Source organism: Trichoderma reesei (genome assembly GCF_000167675.1).
Source record: "Trichoderma reesei QM6a unplaced genomic scaffold TRIREscaffold_10, whole genome shotgun sequence".
In the NCBI taxonomy this organism is placed as follows: Eukaryota; Fungi; Ascomycota; class Sordariomycetes; order Hypocreales; family Hypocreaceae; genus Trichoderma; species Trichoderma reesei.
Window position 1 is genome coordinate 53,214 of NW_006711157.1, and position 18,252 is coordinate 71,465.

Sequence of the window (18,252 nt, forward strand, 5' to 3'; positions counted from 1 at the left end):
CCACTCCATCAGACGGACAGGCATCCTTCAGCGTTGGACCAGTTGTTGGCACCTCTGGTCCTGAGAATTCTGCATATGGTGATCCAAGCGGTTTTTCCAGCGGTCTCCCCAGCGGTCTCCCCAGCAATCCTTCCCAGACCTTTGGCCAGCAACCATCGCAGTACACGTCGCCAAGTGGTTCAGATACCGGCGCGGATGGCAGCCAACCTGTGCAAGTGACAGTCATTGGCGCAGATGGAAAACCAACAGTTCTCGAGTTCCCTGGCGGCGAGCCCACCAACGCCAACAACAATGGTGCTGGTCAACCCTTTCCCACAGCCGCCACTGCCCTTCCTGGGTTTACCTCAGGCCCTATTCCAGCAGCCACAGAGGTCTTGCCAACAGCTGGTCAGACCATGTGTACAAGCTACACTGTCCTGGGGCCCAATGGCGTTCCCACTGTCGTGCATTCCACCTGGGTCAACTCGCCAACAGCCACAGCCGGGCTTCCATCCGGATTTCCATCAGGCTTCCCATCTGGATTTACTTCTGGATTCCCGTCGGGATTCTCATCTGGCTTCCCGTCTGGCTTTCCGTCTGGCTTCCCGTCTGGCTTCCCATCTGGGTTTCCCTCTGGACTTCCTTCCGGTCTCTCATCTGGTCTTCCGTTTGAGCCTTCAATGAACCCCAGTGTCATCACGGGCTTGCCTGGAGGACCAGTCATTGCAACACATACTGCGATCACTGTTCTTGGCCCTGATGGACTGCCAACAGTGGTTGAGTCCTCTTGGCTGGTGCCCGCGCCGACACAGTCAGGTATCTCTGGCCCGAACCAAGTCTCTGGAATTCCAAATCAAGTATCTGGATTCCCCAACCAGGTCACAGGATTTCCTAATCAACTCACCGGATTCCCGACTCAGGTTACTGGATCGGCCGCTGCCGCGAGTGTGGGCGGTAGCACGACTTGTACGAGTTATACGGTTTTAGGAATGGATGGTCTTCCTACCGTTGTTGAAACTACTTGGGTTGTTCCTCGTCCTACTGACGGTGCCAATCCTGCCAATGTTGTCACTGGAGTCCCCAGCCAATTCGGCGGACTCCCTGGCGACTCGTCACAGCTGACAACGAATGCTGGTGCGAATGCTGTTACGACTTGCACAAGCTACACTGTCTTGGGTGCCGATGGTGCTCCCACAGTTGTTGAGTCCACATTTGTCGTGTTTCCAACTAACGCTCTGCCCACCGCCGCCACTGGACTGTCTCTGCCACCTGCTCAAGCTTCCGGTTTCCCCCAAGGCGTCTCAGGTCTTCCCCAAGGAGGCAATCTGGCCACAACCTGCATCACCGTCGGCGTCGTGGGACCAGATGGCTCTATCACACCCGTTGTACAGACCGTTGTCATCCCAACTGGCGCTTTGAGCAATGCTCTGCCTGTTCAGACCAATCCTGGGTATCCTTCACTCGTGCCGGCCCAAACAGGCCTTCCTCAGGGACAACTTTCTGCGATTCCTGCTGGAAGTGGACTCTCTACGTCTTGCATTACGATCACAACAGTAGGTCCAGATGGCATGGCCACGCCGGTTGTCCAGACTGTCGTAGGCTTGCCGAGCGGCGTGGAGCTTGGATCTTCTCTTCCAGTGTCAACAGGCGCACTGCCTTTTCCCAATCCCCAGGTCTCCAATGGTGGCCTGACCAATCTTCCCACACTTGGTCAGTACGGGTCACTTGGATCTGGCCTCCCAACCTTGTTGCCACCATCTGCTGCTGATTCTGGCATTGTTGGTCCAACAGGAACCGTGACTGGTACCCGCACGTCGACTTTGACCGTTGTCAACGGTCCTGATGGGCAGCCTGCCACTCTCGTTCCGTATAGTGACGAGTGGAACAACCAGGCCCCAGTACTGGGATCTACGGGGTTGTCAGACAACGCCTACGGCTCACTTTCAGGTCCGTCACGCCTTGCAACAGCTCTGCAGACCAGTACGTGGACCAATGTCATTCCTGAAGACACAACAACATATACGATCAACTTCCCTCTCACTACCATGGCTACTGTCACTCTTCCCAATCGACGTGCCGTGCGACGTCAGCAAGAGTAAGTCAGATTGATGTCCTGGATATTTGTGATACAGCTCTAACTTTATACAGCTTGGTAACCTCGGAGGTTGCATGGGACAACTCCAGCTCCATCGTCTCCAGCGTGGTATCGGAGAACAACACTGTGAGCGCATTGCCGAGCTTGACCTTCAGCGCCCCGAGCGCATTTACGCCCTCTCTTCCTTCTGCGACACTTCCTGCGCCACCGCAGGTCTCTACCGTGGAGGGACCAGGTTCCTCGCCCATGTGCCCCACTGGTGGAAAGATTGGTAACTTTACGTTGGACGTGAGTATTCATTCTGTCAAATCCCTTTGTTCTCCCTCTGTGTATTCCCTCTCTAACCTGAGTAGTTTGACGACACCAAAACCGGCCCCCTTTTCAACCCATCACGAGATGTCTGGTTCTCTGAAGGATTCCTCATCGCCCCTCCATCGTCTCAGACGTTCCAATCTTATAGTCCCTCATCTGGGGGCCAGCTGGTCGAATTCGTGCCGCCCTCCTTGCCCTCATTGGGACATTCTGGGGTGGGAGACACTGCTGAGATTGGAGTCGGTCCCAACGCTCCGAATCACTGCTTCAGGATCGACTTCCAGGGTGCCAGTCTTGGTTGTGCAGCGGAGGGTGCCGAGCAGTGGTGCGAGTTCGAAATATCCGCGTACCGGTACAACGACGTGTTGCAGAGAGAGGAGTCGATTGCCTGGTCTGAGACGAAGCGCATTCCGGCATGCCCCAACTTCCCTCACGGGAACTGTCGACTGACCCCTGTGACCTTTGACGGTTACACCAACATCACGGCAATCCTGATCAACTTGCGTGTTGGCACCGAGCTGCGAGTCTGGTGGGGAGACGACTTCAAGCTGGGCTGGAGCGACAACGGTTGCGATGCTGCTGCTTGTCGCGCGAGTGCTGTTCCCCAGCCCGTCAAGCGTGAGGTTATCGAGTCGGCTGCCCGCCGGGGTGTCTGGAACTGGACCCCAAATGGGCTGAAGCGACTTGATGACGGTTACATCTGGGAATCTCTATAAGAGCCATCATTTGATGATTTCGGAGGGTAGTTAGGTGTGATGAACTGCGGTGGAGGAATATTTGCTGTTTTCTGTTGATGGGGGCAATTTGAACCTAATTTCTTGGCGAGCAGCATAATGTGGTTGTTGTAGCTGCGGTATCAGATGTAATGACGAACGGCCGTGAGAGAGGAACTGGGCCATGTGAATTACATTCTTAAAATACAATCAATGGACATTTCCTGATGAGACTGACTACGCTGGCGAGGCCGTCCATTTCTGCTGTGAAGAGTTGTTGTGACTCGGTTCGAGGAAAGATCCCAAGACGATAGCTTTTTCGATTTCAATGTAAGGGTATGCCTGATGCGTCGCCGAGTCCTACGAATACAAGCGAGGAAAGCAGTGGACGACTTGATTACGGGCATCACGATACCAGGAATCATTCGAAGGCGCGTAAGTCACTGCATCAGGAGCAATTCGCGGTCAGATGTACATGCATGTATGCTAGCAGCGCCAAGTTGCGAAACAGTTCAACGAAGGAGACAGGGCTAAAGTAATCCAAGAGGTGATTTCCTGTGCCAAACAGCCTCGTCTCTGTTGAACCAGGAGGCCATGGCCTCCATCTCGTCATCATTGTTGTGGAGGGCAGCGTCGTCCGTGGCCGGGCAAGAAGTGTCCCAGGGGCGGCACTCGACGTTGCAGGGCGACAGGTCAGAGGGGATGACGCCGGACTCGAAGTAGTCGGCGACGGCGCGCCTGGTGCACTTGCTGGGGGCAGAGGCCACGGCGCAGTGGCCCATGGCCTCCTGGACGAGGACGCGGGCGCCGGGGTGCTGCGCGGCCATGGCCTGGGCGGCCCGGAGGGGGGTGACGGGGTCGAGGCGGTTGGAGAGGAAGAGGATGGGGGCGGCGGGGCGGCCGGGCCTGAGGGCAGGGTCCGGGTCCGGGGTGGTGAAGGGGCCCTTGAAGGACCAGTTGGGGCGGATGCGCCAGCCGGAGCAGGGCATGCGGATGGTGGACCAGGTGGCGCCGAAGACGCGGGAGACGTCGAGCTGGCTGCGGACGTACCTGCGCCACCAGGCGAGGTCCTTGCCGGAGACGTCGTCGCCGTCGGAGCAGACGACTGCGTTTTGGCTCTCGATGACAATGGTGGGCTTGGTGACGTTTGCGCGGTCCAGAGGGCAGGCGTCCTGCATAGCGGGCACCATGCCGAGGCCCAGCGCCATGACGGCCATCTGGGTGAGGTCGCCGGCGATGAAGTCGTTGAGCTTGCGGGCGAGGACCTTGAAGAGGGGAGCGGGGTTGTAGAGCACCCTGCCGGCGAGGATGAGGACGTCCCAGCTGGTGACGACGACGACGTCGCCCGAGTCGAGCAGCACCGACTTGGGCTTCTGGTCCAGATCGGAGAGGAAGCTGTCGAAGCGGCGGCGGATGTCGGATGCGCCGCGAGTGTCGGACGGGCGGGCCAGGGCGCAGACCTCGGGGCCGGCGGCGGCGCAGCCTTCGAAGAAGTTGTCGAATATTTCGTCTGAGTCGACGGTGTTTGTGAGCCAGCCCTGTGAGTGACAGAAGATGGTTAACAACGACAAAGGGGGGGAGATACGAGTTTCAGTTCAACTCTTGAGGATGCGGGAGGGGAAACAAACTGGACCGGTTGCGTAGTCCTGGATATTGCACACGCCGTCGAGGATCAGACGACCGACGCGGCCTGGGAACATGGAGGCAAAGTAATTGCCCAGCACCGTGCCGTAAGAGAAGCCAATGTACTGAAGACGCGGAACATCGCCCGGTTCGTCACCAAGCTCGGCCGGTTTCCTCCTGGGAGCAGCGCGCTTCCTAAGCTCTGTTCGCACAGCAGAGTCGTCGCCCTTGTTCTCGGACTCCCGAGCAGCCGCCTCCCTTTTGCGCAGCTCGTCGACCTTGTCGACCATCTCGACCATGTCGCGGGCGACGTTGGGCGTCCCGACAAAGGCCATGGCGTCTTCGCCGGCCTGCTGGCAGCGCTGGCCAAAGGCGTCCATGATGGCCATGCTGTAGGCGATGACGCCGTCGCCGTTGGTGAGGGCGCCGTTGCCGCGGTTTTCCAGGAGAAAGGCGTCCCGCGCCAGCAGGTTGTTGTCGAAGCAGTCGGAAGCTGGGGCCGTCCTGCCGATGCCGCGCGGGTCGAAGGAGATGATTTCGTAGTGGCGACGGCCCGGCTTGTCGGCCGTGTGGCGGAGATAGCGGCCCATGACGAGCAAAAAGTCGACGCCGGAGCTGCCGGGCCCTCCTGGGTTGGTGAAGATGGCGCCGCCAAAGGTCGGGTCGTCGTCCGGCACGACGGCGGGCAGCTTGATCATGGCGATGGTGGCCACTCTCGCGTCGGTCTCGTTGAGCCAGTTCAGGGGCACCTGGAGGCGAGCACACTTGTACCCGCCGTAGCAGTCGTGGTACTCGAGGTCATCGCTGGGCGTGATGGAGTCCCAGTCGAAGGCGTCCTTGGTGGTGGAAGCGCCGGCTCGGGCCGTGGCCAGCACGGAGCAGCATCCTGCCAACAGGAGGCCAAAGCAGCGCTTCATGGCGAATGCTTCGAGCGACCTTTGTCCCGTATGTCGTTGCTAATGGGCTTGTCAGTCTTGTCGTTTGATGAGACGGCTCGCTTCCAAATGAAACAAATGGAGAGAGTAAGGTAAAAAAAGGGAAAAGGAAACCAGCAAGACGCGAGGCAGAAGAAGAGAACGTACGCACACCTACCGAGGAGACAGAAAAAGAATCCAAGCCATGAATAGGTGGGATCCCGGTGATTTATATAGACATGTTTGCCCCCCCCCCCCCCCCCCCAAGTGGTGTGTGTGTCACCCTCATGAAAGCGAAATCATTCGCTAACGGAAAGAGATGCGGCAAAAGCGTCGGCAGACAGCGACAGACCATCAAACCAGACCAACCCTTGACGCCAGTTCATCAACAGCTTGGCATCGAAGGATTCCGGGGGAGCGGGCCATGCAGGCAAGACATGAGGGAGATAAAAAAGATAACGCAAGGCAAATGCAAAGCCGGCGACCCAACGCCAAGACCCTTCTCAGCAGTACTTTTGTACGTATCTCTAGGCAGATAAGAGAACGCGATAGTCAGCCCGTCAATTCGTGGGGAAGAAGAAGCAGAAGAAGAAGAGGAAGAGGCAGACGCGGGGGATCGTGGGGTTCAGGCGGGAGCGAGGAGGGGGAGCCGGGCCGGATCTAGTACCCGACCGAACCAATCTGAGTCGAGGTCCGTTTGCTTGAGGGGATAAGGGGAGCGATGCAGCGCTGAGGCCTAGGCTGAAAGGAGAAGTCGAGGGTAGTGGCATTTCTTTATGGAAATGGCTGGCGATGTATGTGTATGAGTAAGTGAGGTGAGGAAGAGGTGAGGCTAGCTGCAGCAGCTGAAGGAGAAGAAGCAGGGGGTGGTCATGTAATGGGGGATTGTTGGCTGACCTGTGATGGCAGCGACCAGCTTACATGTGAACCAATGCCTGACTAGCAGGTAGGTACAACTCCTAGCAAAGCAAAGAGACTCTAGAAGTTGAAAGGCCAGAGAAGGATTGAGTAGATAAGAAAGGGATGTCTCATGCTCAATCCAAACATTCGAGATGCAAATTGTTTTATGTACATATACATATATATACAACACCGCGCTTGACGACTTCATTGGAGAGGACGCCTCGATGAAATGCTGCCTCCTTCTTCCGCCTGCGATAGATCACTTTGATATGTATTGACAAACACGGAACGCGGATATAGAAAGTGAAAAAAACATGGATACAAAAGAATACACTGTATAAACCCGGCGCCAGAGATTAGGCTTTTTTAAATCACTCCATCCAAGTCTCTTCCCGCTTTCAACCTCCTTTGCTTCTTCTCCCTGCTGCTTCCAACCCGTTCACAAGGCAAATGCCCACTTCGATCGAGAGACTTAGATTCGAGGTGGCTCGCTAGGTGGGAGAGTGGGCGCTCTCCGTAGATGGTGTCTGATGCGTTGCTTGCTTGGTATACACCAGACGAGAGGATCTGTGTTCAACCTGGTATGTCGATAGTTGAGGACCCCTCCTCCATGTCTTTTTGTGCTCTACAATATGTAGACGGAACAACCAATTACATAATAACCTGGAATTCTAGTTGTCAGTTCTTCCGCGCAGTTGAGACAAGGAGACATCATTTGAAGCCAGATTCTACTCACACAATCACCATCCTGCTTGCCCTGAGGAATGCCCATGTCTTCAAACGTGGCAGGTCCCGACTTGCCCCCTTTGTTGGGCTTGGGTGCAGCCGCTGGGGCGCTCGGTGCTGGGCTGGCGCTTTGCACACCAGGACCCTGAGGCGCAGGCCCCGGAGGAGCAGTGCCAACTCTGTTGGGTCCGGGTCGAGGGCCGTTGCCGGGGCCTTGGGGTCCGGGTGATCCATGTCCCGGAGGAGGTCCCCCAGTGTTGACTCTTCCTGGGGGCGGTCCGCCTTGCTGGCCGAGAGAGCCCATCCTGTCCGGATAATGGCCACCGCCAGGGCCTCCGGGACCGCCTGGACCTCCAGGACGTCCGGGGCTACCGGGGCCTTCAGGTCGCGAGGATGTCCGAGGAGCAAATTGACCAGGCTCCGGCCCCCCATGAGGGCCGCCCATCGGTCCTCCAGGCCCGCCACCATAACCTTGAGGCGGCTTGTTCTGCATGCGGTTCCCGCTGTGGGCGCTGCCAGGCCGACTGTCCCCCGGATACGGGCGTCCCTGCGGCGGTCCGCCTCCTGGCCCCATGTTTGGCGATCCGTAGCCTCCGGGACCGTGAGGACCAGGCGGTCCGCCTCTGCCACGGCCGGCGCCCGGTGGTGGTCCAGACCCGTACAGATTGCCGGCTGACTGGGAGCCCGGCAGCGGCCGTGGACCATCGCCGGGTCCCTGTGGCCTGATGCCGAAGGCGCTGCTAGGCCGGTCTGCTGGAGGGCCCTGGGATGGGGGGTAGTTGTTGTTGAGGCGAGGCCGGCCGTCGTCATCTGGATACGGCGCGTTCCGTGGCGGCGGCTGCATTCGATCATCCACGGGGTAGGGGGCGGCAGATTGGGAACGCATGGGCGGCGCGTTGGGATCGACGCGGACGTTAAAGGCCGGCGGCCGGTCGGCGGTATCGACAAAGGACGCCCTCGAGGGCTCGGCGAAGCTGTTGTTGTCTGTCACGATCGTGGGACGCATGCCCGGCGAGGGCGATGGGGAGACTCGGGAATTGCCGACCGAGGTGACCAGCTTGGGCAGCGGTGCCGGGCCAGTCTCGCCACCCTCGCTGAGGGTGGGCATGGGGTTCGCCTGCTTGTTGAATCGATCGGGGCGTTTGCCCCTTTGGGAGCCGTGCTGGGACTTGATGCGCGTCATCGTCGTTGTCTCGTGATCGTGCTTCGAAAGGCCGCCGCCTTGGCTCAGCGACTCCAATCGACCGACGGCGTCCTTGTTGCCGTGGTCGGCGGCGAGTTGGTACCACCGTTGGGCCTCGACCACGTCCTTGTTCACGTGGATGCCGATTTCGTGGTAGTAGCCCATGGCAAACTCGCCCGTGGGCAGCTTTGCCGTGGCCGCCTCGTGAGCATACTTGTAGGCAAGCTCCTCGTTCTTCTTGAAGACGCCCTCGTAGCCAAAGAGGAACCATCGGCTGACGCCCAGGGCAGCCTCCGGAACGCCCTGCTTGGCGGCCAGTCCGTAGTAGTGCAGGGAGTAGGACGGGTTGAAGTCGCACCCCAGCTGGCACAGCTCGTACGCCTGGCCCATTTTGAGCTGGGCCTTGGCGAAGCCGAGATATGCCGCCTTTTCGACGTAGATCTTTGCCGTCTCAATGGCATACGGCAGCAGGCCTTCGGGAATGGAAATGTCGGGCAGGTCTCGGCCGATGAGCATGCCGTAGACGTAGGCACCCTGAGGGGCGTCCTCGTCTGCGCTGTCGGCAGCGGCGCGGATCCGCTCCAGGCCGCCCTGGTAGTCCTTGGTCTCGCCGTGCTGGCCCAGGAGGCTCATCATGCCCATGCGGTAGAGGGCGGCCGAGTCCTTGAGGCTGAGGCCCTTGTAGTAGTACTCCTTGGCCTTGGACATGTCGTTGGACTGCTCAAAGAGCATGCCCATGCGGTAGACGGAGCGGGTGCTGCCCAGGTCGGCGGCCTTCTTGTAGCCGGTGTAGGCCTCGCGCTTGTCGACGCGCTCGCCGAACTTGCCAAACTCGAGCCATTTGGCGCGGATGTAGAGGGCGTCGGGGTGTTCCTGCTCGGCCAGGTAGCGGATGATGTTGACGGCGTCGTTGCGCAGCTCGTGCTCCTTGCGCGGGGTCGGGGGCCGGTTGCCCGAGTCGCCCGCCTCCCTGGCGGCGGCGTCCATGGAGATCTCGGCCCAGTTGAGGACGTCGCGGGCCCAGGTGATCTGCATGTTGACGTTCTGCGAGTGCAGCACATGGTTGCGGGCCTTCCAGAGGATCTTCTCCTTCTCGTCGTCGGCCGGCGGGATGTTGTCGCCCACGACCTTGGGGAAGGGCGAGAAGGACGGGGCGTCGTCGTCCATGTCGGGCAGCTGGTGCGGCGGCCGTGTGGCTGTTGTCGTCCTGCTCTGGCTCTGGCTCAGGCTCTGGCTGGGACTGCGACCGGGACCGTAACCGTAACCGTGGCCCTGACCGTAGGCTCTGGCGTCGGGCTGCTGCGGGTAGTAGCCTGTGGTGGTGCTGCTGGTGGTGGTGGAGGTGCTGTTGTTGTTGGTGCTGTTGTTGTAGTACGGCGACAGCGAGGGCTCGCGGCTCCTATTATTGTAGTCGTGGCTCCGGGGCTCGATTTCGCGGGCCTCCAGCTCCATGCGCTGCAGGTCCTCCTGCATGTTCTGCGGCACCTGAGGGGTCACCCTAATCGCCTCGAAAGGATCACGGAGAACGTCAGCAGCAGCCCCACCTCGAATGGCTCAACGGCTCCATTCAGCCTCATCCAGGCGAAATGGCCAGAGGGCAAGCAATCAATAATAGGAGGGACCGGGCGAGCAAATAGCGGACAGGGACAAGGAGGCTTAGGGGAGCAGGGATGTTGGTGTGGGATCGCAAGCAGAAGCAGAAGCAGAAGCAGAAGCGGGAGCAGAGAGATGCTGGACTGGGACATCTTACCGTTGAGGCGACGGCGCAACGACCTCGGGCATGAAGTAATCATCGTCGCTGCCGGGCACAAAGGTGGCGCCGAGTCTTGACATGGCTGCTGCGAAGCCTGGCTCTCCTCTTCCTCTCTCTGGCCCTCTTTCTCTCTCTCTGTGTGTGTGAAGACGAGGAAGAACCTCTCTCTCTCTCTCCCTCTCTCTGCGGGCGCCTCTACTTGGACACGGCTGTCCCCGAACGAACGGCGTCTGCACTGCCCTGAGCGACTGAAAAATAGCGGGATTCGGGGCCTCGAACCCTGGTACAGATCCCGGGGTTGCGGCAATCAGGCGTTGAATTGCTGCTGCTGCTGCTGCTGGCTGCTGCTTGTATAAGACGGTGCGATTCAAGCAGCTGCAGCAATAGTAATACTTTGCAAGTAGGTTCTGCGTTAGGCGGGCGGTCTGGAATTATGTAGGTATGCACGGCGCAACTCGCCTGGCTCTTTGGTCCTGGGGCGGTGCACAGGGCTAGAGCAAACCAGGGCCAAGCGACTGGCCGTTTGTTGTGACTCTCCTTCGTCTTGTGTTTCCTCTTGTCTGATCCCTTTATTTTAAACAAAGTCCGAGTGGATGAGGTCGGGCCTTGGCGCACAGGAGTTGCGTGGCCTCGAAAGATGACAAAGGAGGAGTAACGTTGAGAAGGGAGCTCAAGAAGAAATGGGAGGGAGGGGAGGAAAGGGTTGAAGCTCTATGTAGTAGTAGTAGAGGACCGACGACGTTGGATATCGCGGCTGAGGCTGCTGGACACGGGGCTTTTGTCTGGAACAGTGAGCTATAATTAACTGCCGGACTAGTACAGTGTGGCGATGCGCCTCGTGGAATCTGATTGATGCCAGGCTTGCGAGTTCCATCTAGTCCTCACGCCTTGCTGACAGCTGCGGCGGGCTTGGAGATGGCTTGTCAGTGGTCTTTATAGCGCGTATCGAGTGCTTTGCGTGCCTGTCTGTATGTACTTGAGAGGAGGGTGACATCAAAGAGCTTGTCTTTTGTCTTCATGGCAGTTGGTGAGCAGCGATTTCCGGCTGATTTTCATCATGTGAGCGAGGCACGAAGCAGCAGCAGCTGCTACGGATACTACTATCGAGGTGCATGGGCCGTGATCTGCAGTGCGGAGACGCTCCATGAGCTGCTTGCCTATCTATCCTTTGAACAGAGGGAGGGCCAAGCCTACCAGGTACTATACTAGTATTAGATACATATTCCCAGCAGCATCGCATCCGGGAGCAATAATGCCTCTTGACTCAGTGTACCAAAGCATTCATGTTTGTGGATATTGAGCATATATAAAGAAACCTATCAAGAAAACAGCGCCACGGGCTGTGTGCCTGGCCGCGGAGCTGCGGTATCACGGATGCAACGCCAGGCGCACACTCGCTGCGACAGCCGTAACCTCAGGCTCCGTATTTCCACTATCAAGCCGAGGCTGGTTGATGAACTTGAGTTGAAGCTCGAACCAGAGACGCAACCGCTCTGGTCCGTCGTCGCGATACAATATCTCAACTAGTAGATCATTTTCCAAACAGATACTGGGCGTACAGTACTAACAAGGCATGTGACACCTTGATATGCACGGCAGATCTCCTGCTGATGCCTCTCCCCCCTTCCCTCTTTCGCACTCTCAATCTGCGGCGGTTCTGGTCTCTTGCCATGCTGTGGAAATGTCGCTAGTGTGGCTGCTGCTGTCGGTTCGTTGAAATCACATGCAGCTAAGCAGTAATAATAACACTTGTTCAACATGCAATGCAGTTGAGGCTGGCTGCAAATCTCCGCGAACAAGCGCCGCCAACGCCCGACTCCAACTCCAACCCCAACCCCAAGCCTCGCAAAGCCCACCTTTTAGGAAGCTACCTATTGCAGCAGAGCCCCTCCAACATCGACCAGACGAGGCACACACGCGACTCCGTCACGATCACGATCACGAAACACGACACTGCGACAACCCCCTCTCAATTGGGCACAACCAGCTAGCTATAGAGAGGGAGACAACACCAAGAGACACGGCCAGCCATGGCAGCGCCGCCCGATCCCCAGGCCGTCGAAGAGCCCTCGTACATCGACTACGAGACCTTCCTGTCCCCCGACTTCGCGCCCGCCTCCTTCGCCAACTCCCTCGTCCTCGCCACCAACAACCCCGACGACTCCCCGCTGGATCTCGCGACGCCCCTGTCCCGGGTCCTCTTTGACGCCCAGGAGATTGATTCGCACATTGACCTCCTCACAACCCGCTCTGCCGTGCCCCTGCTGCAGTACACGCAGTCGCAGACGCAGGCCAGCAAGGCCATCGTGGCCCAGCTCGACGCCCAGATTGCGAGTCTCAACGACAGCTACAAGCAGCTGGAGAAGGAGGTCATCGACAAGCATGCCGAGGCCGAAGAGATTCGACAGGTTGCACAGCGCTTATGGGAGACGCTGAGGCTGGGGAGGTCGATGGGGAGATGCCTGCAGCTCGGGAGACAGCTCCAGGTCCAAATGTCCGAGCTGGGCGGCTCCAACACCGGCACCGGCACCGGCACCGGCACCGGCAAAGGCGACCACGGGGCGCTCGTTCGATGCTCGCACACGATCCTCTCGCTGCGTGAGGTGCTGGACAGCAGGGCGCCGGGCGAGGAAGGCCACGGGCTGGACAAGCTGGACGCAATCAAGGCACTGCATGACACTGTCATTGTTCCCACAGAACGGCGCATTGTGGAGGCATCTGAGCGCCTCATTCGGGAATTCGCCGTCTCGAGCAACATCACGTTTGCCCAAAGCGAGGAGACGCGATCGCGACTCACGTCCGCCGTATCTGCCCTTTACTTGTTGTCCCCCTCGGCGGGCATACAGCCTGACAAGTGGTCGCCGAAGCTGCTCTTACAAGCCCTCGAGACCTATGTCCGCTCCCCGCTACAGGCAAGCACCGCAGCGCTCTCGCGATCACTGGGACAGCTTCCCACCCTGGACAAGTCTCTCGCCGAGGTCGTCTCTCATTGCCAGAACATTGCCTCTCTCGAGTTGATCCTCGAGACCATTGAGACGCCGACCCACCCCTTGTTCCCGGCTCCCGCAAAGAAGAAGCAGCAGCAGCACAGCCTCTATCAGCTGCTGCTGTCCCGCTTCGAGACGAGCTCTCTGGTGTCCTACTTTTGGCGCACCATGGCAAGCAACATTTCCACTCGCGTGCAGGAGATTGCGACCCGAGGAGGCATCGTTGCTCGAACCCTGCGCACGAACAAGAACGTGGTTGGAGATGCCATACGGCAGGCGGTCGTCCGAGGGGGCCAGGCCCCCAACGTCTTTGCCAGCAGCAAGAAGAAGCCCGTTGCCGAGGCGAGCTGGGATCGAGAGATTGCTGTCATGGTGGGTAGCGTGTTGAACAACATTGGGCGGTGATTTGATTTAAGAAAAAGAGAAAAAAAACGTTGGACATCTTGGAAAATTTGGAAAGGAATACCATGCATATAGACATAGACTCAGGAGACTGGTTGTCATGAAGATGCAGATGCTTGGCAAAGGCATATATACGTTCCTTAGATGCAGAAGATGTGGGTTGTTCTCCCCCCATCCTCGAATACTCAGCCACTGGCTTCGAGGCAACTCAAACAGGCCTCTTTAGCCTCTCTGAACGTCTCTCGTCGTTGTGTTCTAGTATTTGTCTGGAGGCCCCGGCCAGCTCCCCTCCGGCACAGGCACTCTAGCCGATCTCGTATAGATATGCCTGGCATCCTTGAGGTCCAAGCCCTCTTCCATGCAACCCCCCTTGACCGTCACCGTCGGCTGCGACGTCCCGTTCGGCAGCAGCCCGCGGTGAAGCACACGCACGCCGCACGTCTTGCAGAAATAGCACTCAAGGGTGTTTCCCGAGTCCGTCTTGCGCGTCCACATGCCGACGCGGTCCCGTATGCTCTCGGGGAAGGGAAGCATGCCGTCGACGGGGAAGATGGCGGAGACGCCAAAGGCCGAGGACGACTGCTTCTGGCACTCGAGGCAGTGGCAGATGTCGACGCGGAGAGGCTTGGGGAGGACGGCCCGGAAGGAGACGGCGCCGCATTGGCAGCGGATCCTGGGGTTGGTGTCCATCTGAGGTGACCTACTACCTCTAAGGCAGGTGATGATAGCAAGTGAGGTATGAGAGAGGTTGGCTTATACGGAGAGTCGTAGGGAGCAGCACGATGGTGCACTGTCTGTCCCTATATGCTTGTGGAATGTAATAGAAAGTCGTACAAATAGGGCGTTTAGTCCCTTGTCAGGTCGTGATTAGCAGTCACCAGAATGCTTTGAAGCTGTATGAGGGGTTGTGGTTTTCTGCAATTGGAGATGGCGAGCCAAGTCTAGAGATCGGCTACTACCATGTACTTTATCAACTGCAAGGTGATGCAGACGGCATGCCGGCCTGCTCTGCAAAAATTAGCGCTACTAAACAAGCTTTCGACTGACCTCTAGGGCCATCCCAGCCATCAGCAGCAACATAAAATCCATGGATGTTAGTGTCTGTCGTGCTTATACTTGACTGCAACAAGCACAAAGTGTCCGGTAATACTGAGGCTCACCCTGTTCATGTTCTGATCGTCCATCCTGATACTACTGCTGCACCGTCCAGTGCCATCGTCCAGCACCCAAAACACACACAGTGCTGGACGATCATATCGCTATAGACGAGGTCTTTGCGCGAACGGTGTTTTGGGAACATAGTGCGCGGCTTTTCGGACCCCGAGTCACGGCAGCGCCGGATCGTCTCCGATTCAACCAACCTGGACGGCCCTTGCAGCCCCAGCCGCTCTGCCAAACTCAATTCCCATCTCTATTTTCTCTTCCTTTGTCTACCTTATTAACACTTCGTCTTCAATGGTTTAATCCACCCCCCCTTTCTTCTTCGTTCCGTCCCGTCGACTCGCTGTGCTCTGCTCTCGCATTGCGCCCAGAGAGCGACGAGCGTCGCCGACTTTGACTCTGGAATCCTCCCTCCGTCATCACCGCCCGTGATCAGAGGTCGAGGTGCCGAGAAGCGGCAGATCCGCCATCTGAGGAATCAATCATCAACCTCAACTCCCCATCTCGAGGCAGACAGCATGATTCGCTACGACGTCTTCGACGCCCGGGACCTTCTGGCCTTCCCCGGCGGCGACAACAGCACCGACACCGTCTTCGGGGGCGTCCACTTCAACCTCACCACCCTCCAGCACTGGAACTACACCTACTACAGCAATGGCACCCTGTCCAACAACTCGCGCTGCTATCTGACCTACGAGCCGTACGAGCCCAAGCTGCTCATCAGCAACGGCACCTTTATCAACGCCACCAAGTGCTACAGCGCCGTCGACCCGATTGCTGTCCGCGGCTACACGGGAATTGGCTTCGCCGTCGCATATGCCATTGGCCTCATGCTGACGCTGAGCTGCCTGGCCAAGCACGGCAGGCTCTATCTGCCCAAGGAAAAGCGCTTCTATCCCATCGGTCGGCGCTGGCAGTGGTACTGGGGCTGCTTCGTCTCCGCCTGCGCCCTCATCAGCCTCTTCACCAACATCGACATTGACCGCTACCACGTGCCCGAGCTGCCCATCATCGTCACCTCCTTCTTCTGGTTCCTCATCTGCCAGGGCACCGTTGCGCTAGTGTGGGAGTCGGTGAGGCACTGGGGAAGCTGGCAGGAGAGGCAGTTTGTCGACCCGAACCCCTTTGTCTACCGCGAGGACGATCGGCGAGCCAAGGTGGAATTCTACTTGCCCCTGTGGTTCTATTTCTGGACCTGGATGGTGAGCTCGTGCCCTTTTTTCTTTTCTTTTTTCTTCTTTCATTCTATTCTTTCCCCTAATGGTGGTTCATCTCGTCTCGTGCATTGTCTCACAACTCATCTAGAACTTCTTCCTCGTCATTCCTCGGAGCTGGTCGTTTGTGGAGCAGCAGCGCTCCCCAGAACAGACCCTAGCCAAGGCGATTCCCACCGCTACGGGAGCGCGATTCAAGGCGGGCGCCTTTTGTCTCGTCATCGCCTGGCTCACAATCGTCTTCTCGCTGCGCCACTCCATCTATCATTACAAGCCGCGGAACCGTGGAGTCCTCAACCGGACCATGGGCCTCGTCAAGGCGCTCCCGCTGCGTTTCGTACTGACCATTCCTCTCGCAGGCGCTCTTGTTGCTTACCAGGTGCTGATTTCCTTTAACTGGACTTTCTCTGTCATGCGCTACCAGGGCATCGTGCCGGTCATTTTCGCCTGGGGCTACGGCCCGTCCTTGCTCATCATCTTCGTGCAAGCCGCTTATGGGTTCGCGAGCCCTAACGAAGACAAGGCTCTCCTCAACCAACGACGACAGCGCGGTGACACGATTGACCGCGAGCTTGGCATCGTCAGGAAGCCGGCGTGGTGGAGGCGCGTCAGGGGCGAGCACCTGTACACCATGCGAGACAAGATCTCCCAGAACGTCAACGAGGTGGGAGGCAAGCGCGGTCTAAGGGCCAGATTCGAAGGGGAGCCCGAAGGCGAGACGGGCGGCAAAGACGACGGCATCGAGATGGCGAGCATGTCTCAAAAGAACAACCCGCGGGTTGACAGGGCGGGCGTCGGGAGCCTGGGATCTGCGGATCGCTATGCCGGAAAGTCGCAGCGCCGACACAACGAGCGCATCGTCGAGTCCTTTGCCGGCGTGCTCTTCCCCAACAACGTCGACCCCGAGAGGGCGCGGAGGATTGCCGAGATCACGGCAGACGGACCCCCTCCGTATCGAGACGAGGAGCGCGGCCGCTCGTCTCGGCCAACCGGCGCAAGCAACGGGCAGAGGAACGGCAGCGCCGACACCACCAACTCGATTGCTGCCCCGCCACAGCAAGTTAGAAGCATGCTGGATGTGTGAAGCGGCAGCATGACTGCGGCATCACGACTTGCGGCATAACGACTGCTTGAATTGATGACTATCCGAGAGGATGATGAGAGAATAACGAACAATGACGAGAGCGATGTACTACGTCTCAGTCGGTGACGATTGGCTTTTAACGCGAACAAGAGACGGACCAAGGAGGAAATTTTGACAGGGACATGAATTTTGCTGCCATTCTTGCCAAAAGGCCATGCTTGATGGACATTCATGATTAGGGCAATGAGTGCATTGCTCGTATCAGGCCAAATGCACTCCCGCCTCTCACGCGGGGCGGCAGTAATATACATATTTGTCCTTGTATAAAGAATACAATTCTTCAATCTTCACTCTTGACCTTTTACTTACTTGTGAGATGTATCGACTTGAACTTGTCGGATGTTAAGTCAAGCTCATCCTGACGAGCGTATTGGTCAACAAGCAACATGGTCACACAATCACAAAATGGACGTATTAGATGCCATTCCGTCCCAGCTCCTTCAAATGGCCGTGTACTCCGTATACACCATGCCGTCACTCGGTAGCCTTGGGTGTTCTGTATCCCCCAAATGTCGTAATGCCTCGCTGACGTTGCAGGAACCCATTTCCTGTAGAACCTCGCCTTCTGTGCCACCGTAAGCGGATGCCGTTTCTCCAACCCAGGGAATTTCCGTTTCTGAAGGAATTCGCTGAGCGACGGTGACACGGAGGAAGGCAAGGAAGGGCAAGGTAAGGAGGACAAAAAGCACGATGGATTTTGACGACATGGCACGGCATGGAGGGGGCATGGGATGGCGGCATCATCTGACTCGATGCCAAGGAGGTTCAGCAAGGGGTAGGTTTTCTTTTGGATTGAGACCATCGGTCTAGGGGGAGGAGGAAGAGGAGGAGGAGGTTTGTATCGTGGACGCCGGGGTTGAGTTGTATGTACGTGTAAGGTAAGGTAGTAAGGCAGGGAGGGAGCTGTAGTATGTATGTAAGGTACAGTATGTGGAATGTGCATACGGGACGATTACAGCCAGCCACTCATGATGCAAGTGGCAGCGCATCCAGGAACTCGGTCGGAGAGGGATCCCTGTCGATCATTCATTCATCTGGCCAATTACAGTAGTATACAGAAGAACTACGATGTGTAGGTCAATGCGAGTGAGGCTGTTGAAATCTTCAATACGCCGTGTACATACATAGGTAGATTCCGATATG

General features: G+C 57.8%; 5 protein-coding genes across 5 annotated transcripts; 2 read left to right on the forward strand and 3 right to left on the reverse strand.

The window, feature by feature from the left end:
- Positions 1-3,577: 3,577 nt before the first annotated feature.
- Positions 3,578-5,639, reverse strand: TRIREDRAFT_121968 (uncharacterized protein; the record flags this gene model as incomplete). The annotated part of the gene is made up of 2 exons (XM_006965694.1): positions 3,578-4,637; positions 4,728-5,639. The coding sequence occupies 2 exons, from the start codon at positions 5,637-5,639 to the stop codon at positions 3,630-3,632; spliced, it is 1,920 nt and encodes a 639-aa protein (XP_006965756.1). The 3' UTR covers positions 3,578-3,629.
- A 1,525-nt stretch (positions 5,640-7,164) lies between these two features.
- On the reverse strand, positions 7,165-10,281 carry TRIREDRAFT_62663 (uncharacterized protein; the record flags this gene model as incomplete). Its single annotated transcript, XM_006965695.1, has 4 exons — positions 7,165-7,736; positions 7,791-9,644; positions 9,714-9,946; positions 10,199-10,281. 4 exons carry the CDS (start codon positions 10,279-10,281, stop codon positions 7,165-7,167), a joined length of 2,742 nt encoding a protein of 913 aa, XP_006965757.1.
- A 1,950-nt stretch (positions 10,282-12,231) lies between these two features.
- On the forward strand, positions 12,232-13,593 carry TRIREDRAFT_78189 (intra-Golgi transport complex, subunit 5; the record flags this gene model as incomplete). Its single annotated transcript, XM_006965538.1, has 1 exon — positions 12,232-13,593. The coding sequence occupies one exon, from the start codon at positions 12,232-12,234 to the stop codon at positions 13,591-13,593; it is 1,362 nt and encodes a 453-aa protein (XP_006965600.1).
- Positions 13,594-13,845: 252 nt separating this feature from the next.
- Positions 13,846-14,280, reverse strand: TRIREDRAFT_62535 (uncharacterized protein; the record flags this gene model as incomplete). Its single annotated transcript, XM_006965696.1, has 1 exon — positions 13,846-14,280. The coding sequence occupies one exon, from the start codon at positions 14,278-14,280 to the stop codon at positions 13,846-13,848; it is 435 nt and encodes a 144-aa protein (XP_006965758.1).
- A 712-nt stretch (positions 14,281-14,992) lies between these two features.
- Positions 14,993-17,081, forward strand: TRIREDRAFT_78191 (uncharacterized protein). The gene is made up of 2 exons (XM_006965539.1): positions 14,993-15,953; positions 16,057-17,081. The coding sequence occupies exons 1-2, from the start codon at positions 15,270-15,272 to the stop codon at positions 17,047-17,049; spliced, it is 1,677 nt and encodes a 558-aa protein (XP_006965601.1). The 5' UTR covers positions 14,993-15,269; the 3' UTR covers positions 17,050-17,081.
- The last annotated feature ends 1,171 nt before the right edge of the window (positions 17,082-18,252 follow it).

Excerpts from the sequence above, each read along its gene's own strand:
- TRIREDRAFT_78191 (XM_006965539.1), top strand. The coding sequence starts at position 15,270 with ATGATTCGCTACGACGTCTTCGACGCCCGGGACCTTCTGGCCTTCCCC. Across the intron at positions 15,954-16,056 it reads TCTATTTCTGGACCTGGATG|AACTTCTTCCTCGTCATTCC; the intron begins GTGAGCTCGTGC and ends CAACTCATCTAG.